The sequence below is a fragment of the Fusarium poae genome, chromosome 4 (assembly GCF_019609905.1).
Source record: "Fusarium poae strain DAOMC 252244 chromosome 4, whole genome shotgun sequence".
NCBI classification, from domain to species: Eukaryota; Fungi; Ascomycota; class Sordariomycetes; order Hypocreales; family Nectriaceae; genus Fusarium; species Fusarium poae.
The window spans coordinates 2,494,552-2,513,719 of record NC_058402.1 but is presented as its reverse complement, the minus strand read 5'-3'; the positions used below and the strand labels follow the sequence as shown (position 1 = coordinate 2,513,719).

At 49.0% G+C, this 19,168-nt stretch overlaps 5 protein-coding genes across 5 annotated transcripts; 3 read left to right on the top strand and 2 right to left on the bottom strand.

The window, feature by feature from the left end:
* Positions 1-2,191: 2,191 nt before the first annotated feature.
* On the bottom strand, positions 2,192-2,593 carry FPOAC1_010884 (uncharacterized protein; the record flags this gene model as incomplete). The annotated part of the gene is made up of 3 exons (XM_044855272.1): positions 2,192-2,306; positions 2,374-2,392; positions 2,464-2,593. 3 exons carry the CDS (start codon positions 2,591-2,593, stop codon positions 2,192-2,194), a joined length of 264 nt encoding a protein of 87 aa, XP_044702585.1.
* Positions 2,594-4,768: 2,175 nt separating this feature from the next.
* Positions 4,769-6,735, top strand: FPOAC1_010883 (uncharacterized protein; the record flags this gene model as incomplete). Its single annotated transcript, XM_044855271.1, has 7 exons — positions 4,769-4,887; positions 4,941-4,974; positions 5,031-5,210; positions 5,264-5,318; positions 5,375-5,608; positions 5,682-6,476; positions 6,536-6,735. 7 exons carry the CDS (start codon positions 4,769-4,771, stop codon positions 6,733-6,735), a joined length of 1,617 nt encoding a protein of 538 aa, XP_044702584.1.
* A 1,619-nt stretch (positions 6,736-8,354) lies between these two features.
* On the bottom strand, positions 8,355-11,040 carry FPOAC1_010882 (uncharacterized protein; the record flags this gene model as incomplete). The annotated part of the gene is made up of 4 exons (XM_044855270.1): positions 8,355-8,606; positions 8,666-10,249; positions 10,303-10,885; positions 10,946-11,040. The coding sequence occupies 4 exons, from the start codon at positions 11,038-11,040 to the stop codon at positions 8,355-8,357; spliced, it is 2,514 nt and encodes an 837-aa protein (XP_044702583.1).
* A 3,117-nt stretch (positions 11,041-14,157) lies between these two features.
* On the top strand, positions 14,158-17,302 carry FPOAC1_010881 (uncharacterized protein; the record flags this gene model as incomplete). The annotated part of the gene is made up of 2 exons (XM_044855269.1): positions 14,158-16,922; positions 16,972-17,302. The coding sequence occupies 2 exons, from the start codon at positions 14,158-14,160 to the stop codon at positions 17,300-17,302; spliced, it is 3,096 nt and encodes a 1,031-aa protein (XP_044702582.1).
* A 913-nt stretch (positions 17,303-18,215) lies between these two features.
* On the top strand, positions 18,216-19,144 carry PMM1 (Phosphomannomutase 1; the record flags this gene model as incomplete). The annotated part of the gene is made up of 3 exons (XM_044855268.1): positions 18,216-18,317; positions 18,374-18,831; positions 18,892-19,144. The coding sequence occupies 3 exons, from the start codon at positions 18,216-18,218 to the stop codon at positions 19,142-19,144; spliced, it is 813 nt and encodes a 270-aa protein (XP_044702581.1).
* Positions 19,145-19,168: the final 24 nt, after the last annotated feature.

Sequence of the window (19,168 nt, the reverse complement as noted above, 5' to 3'; positions counted from 1 at the left end):
CCGGAAATACAATAATCTTTAGCTGTACCGTATCTCAGGTAGGTACCTTCCTGCCTAGGTTCAAATAGGCCCATCTATATATGCATTGGGACTGCACAGGGCAGGCACGAACCAATCAGCCATCTAACCAATTAATAGACTTGCAAGCATAGACTACACACCCTGGGACTGGCTTCCTTCTAATCGATCGCTCACCTCTCATCAGCGTTCTAGACTCAGTATCCGTACCATGAAGACATGGTATGTATACCTACGCTTCACGCGACTTCGACTTAGGGTCTCGGGGAGGCGGACTTGAGCAGAGCATTTATTCAAGCCAGGGTTTAAAACACCCGAAAGCCTTCGGGCGCTGCAGAGCAGTCTGCATTGTAATTGGCATCTGTAAGCAAAATCCTGTCAATCCCCATCGGACGTCACAGTCTAGTACCTACACCACATAGTCTAGCTCTCAGCCCTGAATGCGAAGCATCAATTGTCGTCTGAGTAATAAATTGGCAATAACAAAACTGCACTTTGTCCAATACGGTCAAGTGGATCAATCAACTAACAAGGACTGTCATTGGCTTATACATCACGGAACCCAACTCCGTGTCACTATTTCCGCTACTAGCTTTACAAGATGACACTAGGTAGTAATATCATTTTCTGCTGGTGACGGGTTGAGGTCCAAGTTCGAGTAGTGTCCAAGTCAATTTTCAAGCCAAGACTATGCAAACAGAACAAGCATTCTGGGATCGAAAGGACGATGCAGACGAGAGGCGTTACACTGATCAAGGAGTCACTCGCTTCTGCTTCTCGGGCTGCAACCAATCATAGGACTGGAAGGGATCGAGATTCTTACCATTTGTTGAATTCCCATGCCGCTCCATGGACGATTCCTACACCACTTCCCGATTCGCAATTACCGATACCACACATTTATGGTTTTGTGTACCAGATTGACGCTGTTTGTGTGGATGGCCTGATGAACAATGCCATCTTGCACATCCCGTCAACCATCGATGCAACGATCTACCTCCTACATACCTTCCATACGACAGTACCTACTGTGCTAAAGCCAAGTGGGTATAGACGACTAGATGATAAACCATCTCTACCAGGCTCGCCTCTTTGTTGGATAGAAGATAGGTAGTCTAGTCTGCAAGGAACTTTGGAAAGAGAAGGAGAAGAACTGGATCCAGGGCCGCGTTCGCTGCCCAAGAGCCAAGTTAGTTACCAGAGACACTGACCCGTCGCGGAGGAAGGGATAACAAACGATTGATGCCTTGGAACCGCTTGTAATATGCGTCATTCGACTAGAAACATCAACTATCGGCGCAATATGACGAATAACCCTCGTTGCTGCACAACAAACGGACTTGAGCAAAGACGTCGGTGGCCATACCATGTGGCCCATGGAAAAGGGAACTTGGGGAATTTCCAAAAACCCAAGGCAAGCAGATCGCTTTAGCGCAGCACTGTGGGCGATTCAACCAAAGAACTTCTCGATCATGGCGAAGCTCGATTTTTTGACGTCTCGCGATCCATAAGCCAAAGCTCGATTCCAGCAACGGGCATGGCTCGATGACGATCAGGAACAAGTTAACAACCCACGCGCGGAACAGGACGTGCGTCACTTATATAGACCCACACCTCCCTGGCTCCTAATTGCAATTGCTCCGACCACCAGAACTCAAGCGGAGCTCCACTCTACTCTAGTTAGCCCACAACCACTTGGCTACTAGGCTACCACTACCTACCGACAAGCGATGCCTCTTGAAGAACAAGCTCACCTTTAACCCTGACAATTCGTCTGTCACGCTTCTTTAGTAGGCCAGTACGCACCGTCCCGACGAGTTTCGAGCAGACAGTCTTCTGTGAGCCAGCCAGCCGCAAAGCAGAACTGGGAGACGACACCGAGGAGCGCGTCTTCTAGATAGGTGACATGTTCTCAATCTCACGCCGTCATCCAAGTACATATCCGTATGTACTGGGACGGCGGGACCATGACCGTTTCACGAACTGGGATCGAGATCTTGCCCGTTACAGTTTGTGAGTTCCTGCGCTATACCGTAGTCTACAGACGGTGCTGTACAACCGGTGCTTCGAGTTGGTAGGCGTAGGCACACTGGAGTGTGGACGGTGATGCATCCAAATAGCCTGCCAGGCAGGTGCTGCGATCCTGCCGTCTCGGGTCAAATCAGTCAATCAATCAATCAATCGACGGTTGATCAACATGCGCAACTGCCTTTTTCTGAATAGAGGATGCGGATACGCCAAGTTCCATAGCACTCCTGCCCGCGTTCTTGGAACACCATGAAGTGCTGCTGTACGACATTTGGACCAATATCAGCATGAGTGAGTATCAGTATGACTGCCACCCCCGAGTCTTACATGTCGCTCTTGGTATTGACTGGTTTGGAACTCATCAGTAATCTCAACAGTTGTTTCTTTATTTACTCACTCATATTTGGAGGTTCTTACATCCGTGAATGACTTTGCTAAAAGTCTCCCAGTCACGGGCACCAGTAGTGTTGCGCTGCGTTGCGTTGCGTTGCGTTGAAGCGACCTCAATATGGTCTTTGAAGACGTCCATTGGACCAAGATGGGGCATCTCGATGTTGTCCAGGTGCCGCCCTATCGTATACGTAGCCGACGACAGGGCCCTGGGGTCCACGCTTCTTGTTTTTGACCCATCTTAAGTTGAACTGCAGTGCTTTATGTACATACATACGTTGCTCATCAATGACCATGCCAATTGTCCATCATGACTCAGAGCTTTGCAATGGTTGAATTGAAGGCTGATGCCGAAACTGGTCCTTGCATTATTGTTCATCGACTTTCTTGAACGTCAAAACCTGATACAGATATACAACCCCAGCTCGGAAAAGAGTAATAACAGAAGGCTGCGGATCAGTCAGAGTATCCACAGCTAGTCCAGATTTCAGAGACAAATGCCAAGACTGTGCGCATCCTGGACGGAATATTGTAGGCCTACCCCTTCTCCCACCCGACCGCTTTCACGCCCCATTCCGTTGTGCTCTGCTGCGAACTGGCCGGGCTAGACTACGCCCTCCTAGCTCCCTGCGAGCCTCTGAACAACAAGACCACCACCCCCCGAACGTAGTGCCATGTAAGAATCTGATGTTTCTGCTCTTTTTCTGCTCTCGCGATTTTATCCTCGCTTCCGAAACCCTGATTTGCCTAATCGCTCTCTTTCAATAGTCTTAAGTATTTGCCGGTGGCTGCGGCACCTCCGACTCTGCTCCGTTTCCCCTGGACCCTGTTCCTGCCCTCCATTAACAGACAGCAGCAAGCATTTGGATTCTGCCATGCCCTGAGATTGATTGATGCCCCCAGTCTCGACATTGCCTCTAATAGCACCTTTCCACAGAGCAATTCCTCGACTTGGCTTGTTTTCGATAACTGACACACCCCTGTACATGGGCACTTGAAAGTCCATTTCTCTAGAATCTGATTCTTATAAGCGTCCTGCCTGTCTAGTTCGGCCCAGGGCCGCGCGCACACACCAACAGGAGCTTAGGTCCAGAACATTGATCCTCAACCGACCGACCTGCATCTAAACATAACCCGGGGTCTGTTCTGTCTTCTTGGATCTGTCACCTCACAGTCGCCTCATAAGTTTCAATCCCGAGATCATCTGCTAATCCACCTCCTCGTCACTACTGTCGACATTGTTCCCAGACGAGGTCTTGCGCCGCTGACTGATCGTGGGCTTCCTTCCTACCCCCATTGCGGTTGGACAGAGCACCTTTCTCCCTAACCCATAACCAACCCACCACGGCCCAGGATTCATTCTGTGCCATCGAGATATCCGATCCTGTGTCTTGCCTCTGGTGAGGCTCATACCTGCTGCACTCGACTCCCTTACAAGTCCGACTCATCCATCTTTCCCTCTCGATCGCTTTCTGGTTTCTCTTCTACTCGTCCTCGATCATCCGCCTCGAAAAATTCGTTCGTTTGTTCGTCGCTGTAGTATGCCAATCGGAAAATCTTGGTCAGTATAGCATCCCTCATCATATGTCCCACCTGTTCCTATCCTGAAGCCTGTCTGCGACTGCAGCAGACCTACCCATCGCTCTCGATCAGTGTCGAGTGACCCCATCTCGTACTTATATACGCATACGCAGCATTCTTTTCATCAACCTCTGCCCTTTCCTACCATCACTTCCTACACCTACATTCCCAGTCAATACATCTTCTATTTCTCGACCCTGAGTTCATAGTCGTCTCCTCAAACCTGTCTGCCCTTTCCTGTCCAGCTTTGCCTCGCTTCAGCGTTGTCCAATCACACTCTGATGCTGTAAGCTCTGAACATTGTCTTCATTCTCACAGCTCGGCATCTGTTCTACCAGCCTTTTGATACTTGCCCAACGCACTTCCATTGTAGCTTCTTCCACTCTCTAGTCGTTCGACTCCGAACGGCATCGTCAGCTCATTACAGCTCTGTGCCTAACCCCGCGTTTCAGAACCCACCTATTCTCGGCTATCCATCAAGTCGTCAATTATACGAAAAAGGAGAGCATTGTCTTGCTGTTTTAACACACTTGTGTGATTAGTTTTATATTGCTTAATACCTACTGGGTACATTTTCTGGTTGCATTAGCGACTTTCAGCCGCTCAGTACTGCTGCCTGTCTCGTATTGCAGGTTGCAAATCGCTAGTCCACTTGGACCTGGATTACGTTGAAGTTATCACCCTGGCACCAATCAGAAGAAACCTATTCGTATTGAAAAGAAAGGTCCTGGGGACTTTCTAGCCGTGCTGTATGTCTTCCGATCTTGAATCGATCTTCGCCGAGTTGGGGTTGTCCCAATATCTCGGCGCCTTCGTCGAGCAAGGTTTCGATGAGTGGGATATTATTCTCGACATACAAGAGTCGGATCTGTACGTGCCCCCGTCTTTGACTGTTTCTGGAACTTACACTGACTGTCCAACAGAGATGCACTCGGCGTCAAGCTTGGTCACCGTAGGGTATGAAGGATGTCACTTCGCCCACTTAGGCAAAAGCTAACATAATCTTCGTCTAGAAACTTCAAAGAAGAATAGCCAATGCCCGGGGTATATCCCCATCAGCGTCTCTGGCGACCCCTGCAAGGCCAGCTAGCGAAGAAGTAAAGCCAGAAAACGTTCAACCTGAGCCTAGTCGGACAGAAACACCCCCAGAGGGACAAGGTGTTGCGAAACGAAAATACCGACGTCATCCTAAGGTGCGAAGATAGTCTTACACCGCCAGAAACAGCCGTGACTGACAAGACACCAGCCCGACGAAAATGCTCCTGAGCGTCCCCCCTCAGCCTATGTGTTGTTCTCTAATAGTAAGCATTGCTTTAAATCAAGAATTCTTGTCAGTATACTAATGAGCAACACAAAGAAATGAGAGAAGACTTGCGGAGTCAAAATCTCACATTTACAGAAATTGCCAAGCTGGTAGGGGAAAACTGGCAGAATCTGAACGCCAGTGAAAAGGAAGCCTTTGAGAGTCAAGCAAATGCAGACAAGGAAAAATACCACCGAGATTTGATGGAGTATAAGAAGACGGCCGACTACCGGAAATACATGCAATATCTGCATGAGTTCAAGGAGAAGCAAGCCAAAAGAACTCAAGGTTCGTAACCAGTTGGCGCCAAACCCATCGTTCATTGATGGAATAGTGAAACTGACATACTGACCTCGACTAGCCGATTCTTCCAAGAGGACCAAACTGGACCCTGTTCGATTGCGCCACAGCAGCAGCAGCAGCAGCACTATGACGCCTGGTAACACGTCGAGTGGAAGTGGCAGTGAAAGGTTGCAGGGGAGCGAGCCGCCACCTTGTTATCGGGAAAGGTTGAATTCGATCGCGTCAGTAGCTGAGTCGCAGCATTCATCGACAACGCCAACACTTCTGTCGCAAGCCAACTCTAACGATGACACCATGTCATCGCCACGGGGTAACCATTTCGATGCCGGCAGTCCCCGAGAGACTATCCATCAAACTTCGACGCGCCAGCAGTCTTGGCGAGATGGCGGTCGTGGAGCTGAAACATCTCATCAACAACATCTGCCGTCGTTATCCAATATGCTTGAGGATGGGAGGAAAGGTATGCCCGTATCATCAGGCTCTGAAGGAAACCCGTATTCGAGTGGTTTCGTCGCCGCCAATCATCCACGATCAGTACCTGAAGTACCAAACGTACTCCCATCGGCTCCGCCCAAAGTACCGCTCCTCCGACACGAACCATCTTCAACCAGCAGCGTCGGATCAGTCAGCCCAGCGGGGAGTTTTGCGAGAACACCCGGCGAAGGTCCCCTCCCGATTCACGCTCTACTATCCCATCACCAGACGCTGCCAACCCCCATTGCTGCTGCCAACGTGGGGATGTTTGAACGGGGTTCTTCTGTTTCTGGTTTCGGGACGACGACTCCCAGCCCGACAGACGCTGCACCACTTGCGAGACCATCTTTTCGTAATGGCGTAGTGCCCAGAGGATATGGTACTTGATCCTCATACTGCAGACTTCTGCAAAAAGCTTAAGCTAACACGGCTTATAAGGCTCTCAACCCCTGCCGCCTACTGGCCCCCTAGCCAGAAACGACGAATATATGACAGACAGCGATGTTCTGATGACACCAGCACCCGATCTCGTTACTCCAGTTGAAGAGCGGCCTCTACGAGCCCGCCTGGACGGTATGAGTGTCTTGCTGAGAGCAGGCGAGTTCGTTGCCAAAAACGAGCGGGATGAACAGCGTTGAGGAGACGGATAACGGATCATGTCTAAGAAATACCGCTGTTATGTACGACGATGAAAGGATCGCCCTGATGTGTGGAGCCGAGGCCTCCTTCTTTTATTATATTGTTGGATACCCACGTGTTATGATGTATATTCTTTCCAATTCAAGGTCGGATTTCGGCGAATGGTGGTATGTATGTCTACATACCTCTGTAATGACTATGGTGATAGGGATTGAGAAGTTGATGGGTATGGCGTTACGGAATGGTCTGGATTCGGTCGGCTGGCCAAAATTTGAAAAGTAGCAACCAGTGCCATAAGGGGAGGGATATGATTTGTATTCGAATATTCTTAGGCCCCTGAAGGGCCGGCTGCACGCCGCACTATTTATGCATCATCTGGTCGTCGTTGGTGGGTTTTTTTTTCCTGGGACAACAAAAAAAGAAGGATGACTAGATATCAGGTTAGCCAGTATGAAATATTATAATCATGATCGTATATGAATGAACTGTAGTAGTGTATGACTATTGCATCAAGATCAAACTGCGTTCGAGGGCATTCCCTAGTGTCAGACCACCAGCAGATGATTGCGGCAAAAATAGAACCTGTCATTATCGTGGCCACTGAGAATGTGAAATCGGAATGAGTGTCGGTGGAATTGTTTTGTCTTGAATTGCTGCTGCCTCTTTTGTTCCTAGATACCAATATCCGCCTATGGAGAGGATGACAAGAAGAGACGTGCGGTAGGTTTGTGTAGGGAAAAAATTGCAGAGAATAATAATAAAGAAGGAAGTTGAGCACGCAGCAAGAAAATGAAACCAAGGGTCCTTCCTTATCCAAGTTTTATTAAACCTTGACCCAAGCCAGGTGCCTACTTCGTCAACGGTTCCTCCCCGCAAAACTCAACGTCGTCATAAGGGTCCAGTCCGTAATCAGTTCCAACGTCATGGTGCAGGTACGAAAGGAGTGTGGGGTGGATCGCCCGAAAATGGAAAAGAAAAAGTAGTGGGTCAAAAGTATACGTAACTTTCCACCAGCAATTAACACAAGGTGATGATGACGATGATGATATGTGCAACTGTACAGTAATATCACCATCTAGATTCGAGAAAAATATCAAATACCAGACTTCATCGTAGAGTATAGGGCACAGAAGGATAATATAAAGACTTTTTTTTTTTTATTTAATTTTTTTAAATTTTTTTTTTGGAGAATAACAACTCCTATCATGGTCGCAGTTTGGAGATTAGTCAAGAGCAAGATCTGCAGATATAAACTTCTACCCCCTGACAATTAGTTGGTTACGGTCCCACGTGGCTCTTACACAGAAGGGAAAAAACTTCAACTTTCAAGTAAAATTTGACATGATCAGTAGACAAATAAAATACCGTTTCCTAGACATACATGTATATAGGTATGTATATATACACATCCAATAGTTCATTCCGTCATGTCCTTCGTATAAACAATTGCTCTAAATGTTGCCTATCTCGACTTCTTCCCCAACGCCAGGATATCATCAGGCTACCTTCCATGCCTTCCCTAGATGTCTTTCGAATGAAGTCTGCAGGCGTCTCATGACTCGCCAAGTAAACCATGCTCCAAAAACAGACACAGCCAAGCAGTCTAAAATTGCTCTTACTATTCACCCTCAACAATCTCCGCTGACCAATCCCTGCGAATCTCCAGCTCCGACAGACCAGGCGTATTCTCAATCACCAAACCCTTCTCGTTGGCTAGATGTAGAAGACAGATGAAACAGAACGATGTAGAGATATCATCCATAATCGGTTTGGGGTATACAGTTTGCAGGTTATTCATGACTTCTGTAAATTTGAGTGGTTGTTCCTGTTTGAAATCGCTGTCATGTGATGCTGAAGGTTCGGGTTGTTTCTGAAAATATGCGTTAGCATCTTGCTTGTCAGTGGTGCCGATTTCAATGGATAACTTACCCCGAGAATGTCATTATCCATACCCCTCCACAATTCCTCCTTGAGTCTTCGCACATCAACCTTCTTAGCTACTCTGGCGTATTGCACATACTCTGGTCGTACGCGCCTTGTTTGGGTGACTAATGTCGTTCCAAATGCCCCAGTGTTCGTCACCGTCTCGCCATTGAGAAGAGCTGTGAAACCACCGCCCTCAGTCAGGCCGGCTTGGCCGTCAACACCTGGCGAGAAGTGTTCGCGTGCATCGGCAAATTCTAGGTCATCGTCGTCGTCCAAATCGCCACCGCCGGGGAATGGCATACCATCGTCTTGGAAGAAGTTGGCATCGTAATCGCCCCCAGGCGGCGCCGTCTCGTCGGTGTTCTGGGGCGCCTTTTGCTTTGCCCAGAATTCTTCATCCATCTCCCCCTCGGGTTGGTTGTCTAAACCGGCATTGCCGAAACCACCAGTGCGAGAGTTGAATCCTGTGCGTCGCTTGTTCATTCGTGCCTTGGGTTTGAGGAAAAGGTTCAACAACGACTTGGAGTTGAAATGCTTGTCGTCGGGAAGAAGATTGCGTGATTTCGACTTCCAATCCTTTTTAGGCATGCTAATAGTTGTGTTGTTTGTAGCCTGCGTGTAAATAAGGTCCGAAGTGTGTGAATCGAGAGGAGCGGCAAAATCGATTTCAAATGGCTCCTTTTCCTTGCGCTTCTTTGTTTCGGTTGCCGGCTTATTGACATCTTTAATTTTTCTGATTCGCCAGTGCTCGGCGCTTGTCCAATTCTTTTGCAAGGCTTGGTCGAAAAACCCAAGGATATCTTCGTGCATTTTGTCCGCTTGCTGAGCGCTTGTCATGGAGACGACAAATTCTCCGTTGCCCTTGCCATCGACCTCATCCCCATCGCCACCTTCTTCACCAAAGCCAGCGTCATATACTCGCATTTGTGGTTCCAGGGCGGCTTCTCGGGCCCAAGCCTCACCACCTTCGCCAAAAGCGACGTCCTCAACGGCATCAAAAGTTCCAAGGCCAAGGTCATCATCATCAAATCCTGCAGGAGCGTCGCCGTCGATGACAAGACCAGAAATATCACCCAACGCCCCAGGCGTCTTTTCCTTGTCTTGGTCTTGCTTCCAGTCCTCGGGTGCCTTCAAGAAGGGGATATCCATGGAACCAGAAGGATCACCGAGGTCAAAGGTTTTCAAAGATGGGCAGACATCAAGCTCGTCGAGACGGTATAGATCGGGAATGAATTTGGCACCGAGAGCTCCCAGGTCGATTTCAACGTCATCAGCTTCCTCTTCATCCTCCAACTGCTCCTCTGCCGCATCGTCTTCTTCGATACCATCTTCTTCTTCATCACCTTCTTCATCGGCCTTTTTCTTTCCCAGAGTGGTGGCATCGCCACTGTCGTCGCTACTGTCAAAAACGATGCGTCCTTGCGAATCAATCATCAGATGGTTCAGAAGAAGTCCTTTGGCACCGCCCTCATCGAAATCGGCAGATGCTTTCTTGAACAATGGATCAACGGCGAATTCTAACTCAAACTTCTTGAGTTGCAGTGAGTTGAATGAAGGCGCGAGGGTTGCTTCAGATGATCGTTGTGTCTGGCAAAGGTCAGTATGGACTTTTTGATACATGCACATGAATGAAACCATACCTTTTTTTTGGATTTCTTCTTTACATTTCCATCCTCATCCAATTCCTCTTCGTCACTCTCATCGGCGTCTTCGCCGTCCTTGTCTTTTTTCTTGGCATTGTTGCTATCGGCAAGACCGCTCAGAAGCTTGCCTGTCTCGGTTGCAACACTGTCGACTCGATTCGTGTAAATCTTGACACACCCATCTAGGGTACAGCTAGCTTTTTGGAAGTTGACGCCGTCGCCCTCCTTGAGAAGTGACATATCGTGGAAATAGTCGATCAGAGCAAAATTCCACGAGTTTGTCGCATTGATCTTGTTATCGGTTGCCATCTTCATCCACTCCTCAAAGTTGGCCAGAAGAGGGACTCGCTTCATAGGCGTGACTGCTGAGCCTCCAACCACAAAACCTTCATCATCTTCAATGTTGCTGGCGCGGCCAGGGCGGGGTGTTTGCGGGTCACCGTTTTCCATGTCGTCGAGGCGAGCGTTGCTTTTGCGAGGAGTCGCGGCTTTTTTAATTTCGTTGAATTGTCTCTCGTGAAGAGCCCTTCTAGAGCTCATGCGTTGACCTTTTTCTGACACATCGTCGTTGAGGGGGATCCTGAATAGCGGCATTAGCATATTACAGCGGGAGCCGGTGAATCAGCTTATTGGCACTCACTTTATCGGTGAGTGTGTAATGTATGAAGGCGCCGACCCGGGGCCAGTATTTGCCCTAGCACTCCCCGATCTGGGAACTTGAGCAACACGAGGCATTTTGAAAGTGTTTTGTGTGGGTTATTAATTAAAGAGGGCGGAGTTGGACGAGGCCTGTCGCGTCTTTGTCGTCGTCGTCGCGGTGTTGCGGGACCCCCCCTTGCCAAAGTAAACAAAATAAATGCGAACTGTTAGGCCGGTACTCTGTACAGGTGGGCAGTTTGTGGGGTAACCAGCCTACCAACAACTTTGCGCCTCACTTGATACCTGAGGTCTCCATTGTGGCTGATCGATACAAAACCTTATCTGCGCAGTACAATAACAGCGACCAGTACAGGTTCCAGGATAAGAATAAATCCTTAGAAACGTGGTCCTCATGTTACAAGTTAACTGATGGATTTTGTCTCTTATCCGCTTACTTCTCGGTAATTAGGCACCTCTTCTTTTGGTAGCGTTATTAGCGTTAATAAGCGGACGGAAAGTATCTTCCGTCTTAAACGGAACATCGCAGACACCACGACGCGGGAACTGCCAAGGCATGAAGCTTATCACCCCTGTCCATGCATCACGAAACTTCGTGGCGGCACGTAAGGCAGGCACGTTGTAAACGAGAAACAAGCCAGAGACAGAACGATGTAACGTACATGATAAGCGGGTGCAACAGACAAGCGAGTGCAACAAAAAATCCCGCAATTTACATCTTCTCAACTTAATCAATTAATTTTCAACCACCAAATATGCCAGACCCAAATATTGAGGCTAGGATTCTTCTTGCACTTCGTGCCCTTCAAAATGACCCAAAATTAAGTCTCCGACGCGCCGCAGGCATCTACCAGGTCCGTTATTGGACTTTATATCGCCGACAGAAGGGTATCCTTTCTACGCGTGATTCTATCCCAAAATCACGCAAACTATCTGATCTAGAAGAACAGATCATAGTTCAGTTCATTCTCGATCTGGATTCGCGAGGGTTTCCCCCGCGACTGCGTTGTGTTGAGGAGATGGCTAACCGATTGCTCGCCGACCGCGAGACGCCGCCTGTCGGCAAGCGCTGGGCCTCTAACTTCGTCAAGCGACACAAAGACCTCAAGACGCATTTCCCCCGTAAATATGACTACCAGAGAGCCAAATGTGAAGATCCGACCATTATTCGCAACTGGTTTAGGCTCGTAGCAAATGTAATTGCGAAGTATGGCATCCGACCTGATGAAATCTATAACTTTGACGAGACTGGCTTTATGATGGGCGTTATTGCGAGCGGAATGGTCGTCACAGGTGCTGAAAGGCGTGGAAGACCAAAATCAGTGCAGCCTGGAAACCGGGAATGGATTACAGTCATTCAGGCGATCAATGCCGAGGGCCAAGCGATCCCGCCGTTCATCATAGGTGCGGGCCAATATCACCTCGCCCACTGGTACCGAGAAAGCAACCTCCCGGGCGATTGGGCTATTGCGACGAGTCCTAATGGCTGGACAGATAACGAGATAGTCCTCGAGTGGCTAAAGCACTTCGACCGGTGTACTACCAAGCAATCAAAGAATCGCTATCGTCTCCTGATCCTCGACGGACACCAAAGTCACCACTCGGTCGACTTTGAGAGATATTGCAAGGCAAATAAAATCATCACGCTTTGTATACCGCCTCATTCGTCTCATCTGCTGCAGCCTCTTGATGTCGGGTGCTTTGGCCTGCTTAAGAAGGCTTACGGGCGAGAAATCGAGCATTTGATCAGATGCTCCGTAACCCACATTTCCAAAACCGAGTTCTTGCCGGCTTTTTACACCGCCTACCAGGCCACAATGACAGAGAAAAATATTAAAGCAGCCTTTAGAGGAGCCGGACTTGCTCCTCTCGACCCAGAAAGTGTAATCTCGAAGCTCGATGTGCAGCTGCGGACTCCAACGCCTGTGGAGGAGGTAGTTAGCCCCTCGACCCCTTGGGTCTCAAAGACCCCAAAGACTATCCTTGAAGCCGACTCTCAGCTTGAATATCTTGAAAAGAGAATCAAAAGGCATAAAAGTAGCTCTCCAGAGTCAATTCTAGAAGCATTGAGGTCTTCTTCCAAGGGAACAAAGATAGTTATGCATAAGGTTGCCTTATTAGAGGCCAGGGTCCAAGATCTTGAACAGGCAAATAAGATACTAAGCCGGCGGCGGAGGGCAAAAAGAACCCGGCTACAGAAAGGAGGGGTGATGACAGTAGAGGAAGGAAGGCAAGTAATTGATCAAACGGATGTTGATGCGCAGGCGGTGGCTGGACCATCGAGAAGTGGTGGTCAAGGAGGGCCTCCGCGAATGAAGGAAAGGCGCTGTGGAGCGTGCGGCAAGACAGGACATAATGCAAGGACCTGTCAGATACTTGTCGCTATGTCTATGGAAGAATATAGCGATTAATTTTACTTAATTAATAGTCTGTTGTGTTTTTATTGCTATTTCTATCTGAGATGTTGTGATGTTGTGTTGCACTCGCTTGTCTGTTGCACCCGCTTATCATGTACGTTACAGTTAGACGCATTAAACAGCTCGATTTAGGTAGACAGCCCATCGACAAGTGATGAAGTTTAGCATTTAGGCTAGCCCATACTGTCACTGCAAGCTCTGAACTGGCTAGACTGGAGTGGATGTGTTTCTGCTAATCTTGACGAGCCACACTCACACAACGGCTGTGGCAACTACTTCACCGATCCGTATCATGGAATACCAGCAGGCGGCCTCCGCTAACTTGAGGTAGGTAGGTAGTCTTCGTCACCATCAAGCAAAGCTTGCGATAAGCTCGTCGCAAAAAAAGCACTAAAAAGGCTTGAAACTGGTTTCTGGTAGGTACCTGACCAAAGTGATACAGTACTTGAATTTATCAGATGGATTTTTGCTGCCTCGGGTAATCGCGAAGCGTCGACAGTTAGACCATGTCACGTCACAACACGATATCTAACTACCTAGGTAGCACCAAAACCCGTCCCTCGGTACATACTAACCTACCTACCTACCTACTAATCTTTGTAGGCCGGTAGTCTATTTAACCTACCCTCCTCGCTTCAATCTCCAATCCTTCCCTCGTCGAATCCCGTTTATTCACAACCATCTTTATGATTGCATTCTCTTGTTTATCGCTACATGTATCCAAGTGACAATGGCAATCTCAACAACCGCTTTATGACATGACGATACTAATACCACAATGACGAATATCACCCCTCGCAGGCTTGCCTGCCCGAACGATAACACCGACCGACGTCGCAACACAACTCCTCAACGATTCCTCCGTGGCAGTCGACTCAAGTCTCGCCCTTTCTACACTACAGTCTTTCTTCTATCAGTCTTAACCGCATATTCTTTCTTGTCGCACACAACCTTTGCGCGGTCTGGCTTCAGCCACGCCGACGATCCTCATAACCTGTTCAAACGACGCTCCTCCGCCGATACCCCCGAGTGCAACCAAGTTCATGACGCTCAAGACAAATGCGCTTTTGTACGCAAATACTGTACCGACGACGATGCCGGGCTCGTCCCTTATATCGAGCTCTATTATTGCGTTTTCGGCAACGTACGGCCTATCGCATTCAGCATTCTCGTCGTCTGGCTTGGCCTCCTATTTACCACAATTGGAATTGCTGCAAGTGATTTCTTCAGCGTCAACTTGAGCACAATCGCTACTGTTCTTGGTCTTAGCGAGAGTCTAGCAGGTGTCACATTCCTAGCATTCGGCAATGGGTCTCCCGACGTATTCAGCACTTTTGCTGCGATGGGCTCCAACAGTGCCAGCATGGCCGTGGGTGAGCTGATAGGAGCTGCAAGTTTCATCACTGGTGTTGTTGCTGGGTCTATGGCTCTCGTGAGGGAGTTCCGTGTCGATCGAAAAACATACACCCGTGATATTTGCTTCTTTATTTTTGCCGTTGTTTTTACAATGATTTTCTTGGCCGATGGTCATTTACACTTCTGGGAGTGCTGGGCCATGATAGGCTACTATGCAGTGTATGTTGTCACCGTTGTAACATGGCACTGGTATTCGACAAGGCGCAAAGCCAGGCAGCGCCGAGAAGGAGAAGCGCGCAGTCATGTATATCATCCCGGGGATGAGCTCGCTGGCGAGCCGTATCGAGATGATGTAGACGACGTTGGTTCAGCTCCTGACACTGCTCTTTCTACTCCACCCGATATTTCACTTCTTGAGACGGGACCTAGGATTGAAGTGGAGGGCACACCGCAGCCAAGTGAGAGCGACACATCAAGCGAGGACCATGATCGTATGGTTGCAGCAGAGGTTGCCAGCAGCATGCGAGTATTGCGTGGCCGTGGAACCAGGAGAAACACAATGACCCCTATTCGGCCCAGTCTAGTCGGAGCGCTCGAATTTCGATCTGCGCTGGCACAGCTGCAGCGCGAGGGTAACTTGCAACTGTCAACAATCCCGGGAAGAAGTTACTCGGATTATCACATCCACAGGCGAAGACAAACCACAGCCACCATCTCGGACTCGGCTCGTTCAGACGGCCAACAGGCTTCAAGCCATGACGAACATGCGCCGAAAAGGAACAGAGCACTTTCTTCAGGAGATCAGCCTGTGGGGACAGCCGCTCACCCCGATCTCCGTATCCCGAGTCGTGACAGAGGTGAAGGCAGCCTGTCAGTTCCCGGCTCTACAGCCAGCGGAACAAGAGCATCAAGCCCGAGCCCATCACACACTGTTGGGGGAAATCTGGCCGCGCCACTCGTCGGTCCTAGTGGGACCACCTTTGATGCCCCCAGCGAAAGCACAAGAGGACAAATACCCACTCCTGAACTTCACCTGCAAATCCCGAGCCCGAGCCGTCGCAGCTCCTGTAGCGATCGATCTTCGCCAAATCAACCTTTCCCTATGTACACAGACTCGCCAGCGCTGCTCACACCGAACTATCACAACGACCCAATCGAGTTCGTGTCACCAGGAGGTGTATCGCCCAGTACCGTAGTGCCGGGTCAAGCAGGCCGTGAAACACCATTTGCTGATTTGCAGCTGACGCTTGGCGTACCATCACGCCCTGTCAGGTGGTGGCCATATGCTGTGCTACCGCCTCCTCACATATTGTTGGCAACCTTGTTTCCTACATTGCAAGGCTGGAATGAAAAGGCAGCATGGGACAAGTTTGTTAGTGCGATATCTGTCCCCAGTATCTTTCTTCTGGTAATCACCTTGCCAGTGGTAGACTCAGCGACAACAGATGACGAGTCCTCACTTCTCGAGACGATTGTTGACTTTACTAGCCATCATCACGATCATCATCACGGAATTGGGCATATGGCCCCGCCCGTGTCGGTCGAACACTCGTCAATCGAGCCGGAAGGAGAGACAGAGTGGGAACGTTATCGCAGACGCTCCCATGTAAACCGGAGTAGCAGTCATGTAGGATCTGCTGTTCCGCCTTCCTCAGCACATGCCGCTGGAGGGGAGTATTCGACCGTTTCGCAACTATCTCTGGGGCCACCAGCCATCGTGACCAAGCCTGCTTCGGATTTCCCTTCTTCTAGCAGTGCCAAAGGTGACTGCACAGGCTGGAATCGGTGGCTCGTGGCACTTCAGCTTTTCACCGGACCTCAGTTTGCAGTTTTGGTTCTATGGGCCAATACTTTGGACGAAGGGGAAAATTCTCATAGGCTCCTGATCCGGATGGTCCTCTACAGCCTCCTCGCGTCACTCATCCTCCTTGGAGGCTTGATTGTTTTCACATCAGAGGATAGGCCACCTCGTTATCATTATATGCTTTGCTTCATGGGGTTCATTATTAGTATTGCTTGGATCTCGACCATTGCAGGCGAGGTCGTTGGGGTTCTCAAGACAGTCGGCGTTATTCTGAATATTTCGGAAGCACTGCTGGGTCTTACAATTTTCGCTGCCGGCAACAGCGTAGGAGATTTGGTTGCCGACATTACGGTGGCACGACTGGGATACCCCGTTATGGCCTTGTGAGTATTGATGTGCTTCACTTGGAGATATAACTGACAATCTGTTTAGGTCTGCTTGTTTTGGTGGCCCAATGCTGAACATATTGCTCGGTATCGGTATTGGAGGTGTCATGATGATGGTCAGGAAAGCAAACAAGAAGCATCACAAAAACCCTTCCCTCCCCATTAAGTACAAGCCTTACCGTATTCAAGTCAACGGAACGTTGATGATCTCAGCCATAACGTTGTTGGTTACCTTGGTAGGGCTGTTGATTATTGTACCCATGAATAAATGGATCTTGAGCCGCAAGATCGGATGGGGACTGATTACACTCTGGGCAGTGAGTACAGTCGTAAATGTTATCATCGAGGTTACTGGAGCTTGGGGCGAGATGGCATAAACGCAGTAGAACTATATATTAGCAGCAAATAACTTTGTACAAATTGACTGTTTACACGATTAGAATAGAACACGCCTTGAATCGTTTTAGTTGGATTTATAGGATAACAATAGATACCAAGAGAGCGAAATATCACAAGTTAGTAGCCAAAGACTTAGGTTAGTACCTTACCTGTCTGTTGGACTTGATATTGTTGATTTCCACTCACCGAGCTCACCTAAATGACCCACGCATTTGGCGGTCAGGCTGAGTGAAAGAGAGTGGACGTTACTGTAGACAACATGTGGAAAGTACGTTTAGCGAAGAAGACTGGCCAAATGATGTTATTTTGTATACTCTGTTTGTTGAGATTTCTTTGGCGTACAATGCTTTTCTCAAACAAAACTTATTGTCTTCTCATCCCACCTCCTCATCAGGTACGGATAGGTAGTTAGTTCTCAAGGACCTTGTCTTTCTAGGTAGTAATTACAATAGGTGACAGACCCCTTGAATCGTTAGCGGTATAAACGTGGCTCTAATATGAATGATTACGAGACGTCATGGCAAACTGTATTGCTGCTCCGATTTGAATCTATTATAGAATTGATTCTCATCATTCAGTTCATATGGAATTAGACACTTGTCACCAGTTTATTGAACATTACTGTTTCTTGAGGTTTCTTTAGTAACTGTTTTTGTACCTGAGTGTGCCCCGCATCCAAGCTTAGATAGATGCTTACCTACCTTAGTAGGTAGTACTGGGCGTGCATCGCAAGGTCCTGCCCCACCCCCTCCTGTTGGTCTTGGCTTGGTCCCCTCCTCAACACCAAGAACTCCAGGTACTTTATATTATCGTGACCCCCATTTCTCTCTTTTCTTTTCTTTTCAAAGAAAAAATCTTCTCCAACCACTATTTCACCCCACAACGCTCACAATGTCTCTCGCTCCTCCCTCATACTCTCCTCTTCAGGAGCGTCCTCTCAAGGACACCATCTGCCTCTTTGATGTCGACGGCACCCTCACCCCCGCGCGTTTGGTACGCCAAAGCTCAATCGACCCCCGATATCGTACAAACCGCTGACAACTCCTCAGGATGCTTCCCCCGAGATTCTTTCCGTCCTCCAGAAGCTTCGCTCAAAGTGCGCTGTCGGTTTCGTCGGCGGTTCCGACTTCGCTAAGCAGCAGGAGCAGCTGGGCAAGCCCGCTGGCCAGCCCGTCACCGCTCTCTTCGACTTTTGCTTCTCCGAGAACGGCCTTACTGCCTTCAAGCTCGGCGAGCCCCTCGACTCAAACACCTTCATCAAGTTCATTGGCGAGGAGCAGTACAAGGAGCTTGCCAACTTTGTCCTCCACTACATCGCTGATCTCGACATTCCCGTCAAGCGTGGAACCTTCATCGAGTTCCGTAACGGCATGATCAACATCAGTCCCGTCGGCCGTAACGCCAGCACACAAGAACGAAACGACTTTGAGAAGTACGACAAGGATGCCAAGGTCCGCGAGAAGTTCGTCGCTGTCCTCAAGGAGCGATTCGGTCATCTCGGTCTCACGTATGTTGCGTTACCCCTATCCACTACCATAAGCTCTAACAGCTGACCACCGCATAACAGCTTCTCCATTGGTGGTCAAATTTCCTTCGATGTATTCCCCACTGGCTGGGACAAGACCTACTGCCTCAGGCACCTCGAGAACGAGGCCAAGAAGCCCGATGGCATCACCTACAAGAACATTCACTTCTTTGGTGACAAGACTTTCGAGGGTGGCAACGACTACGAGATCTACGCCGATTCCAGAACTATCGGCCATTCTGTTACCAGTCCCGAAGATACCATGCGCATCCTCAAGGAGCTCTTCGATGTCTAAACACACAATCTAGTGTGGAGACCA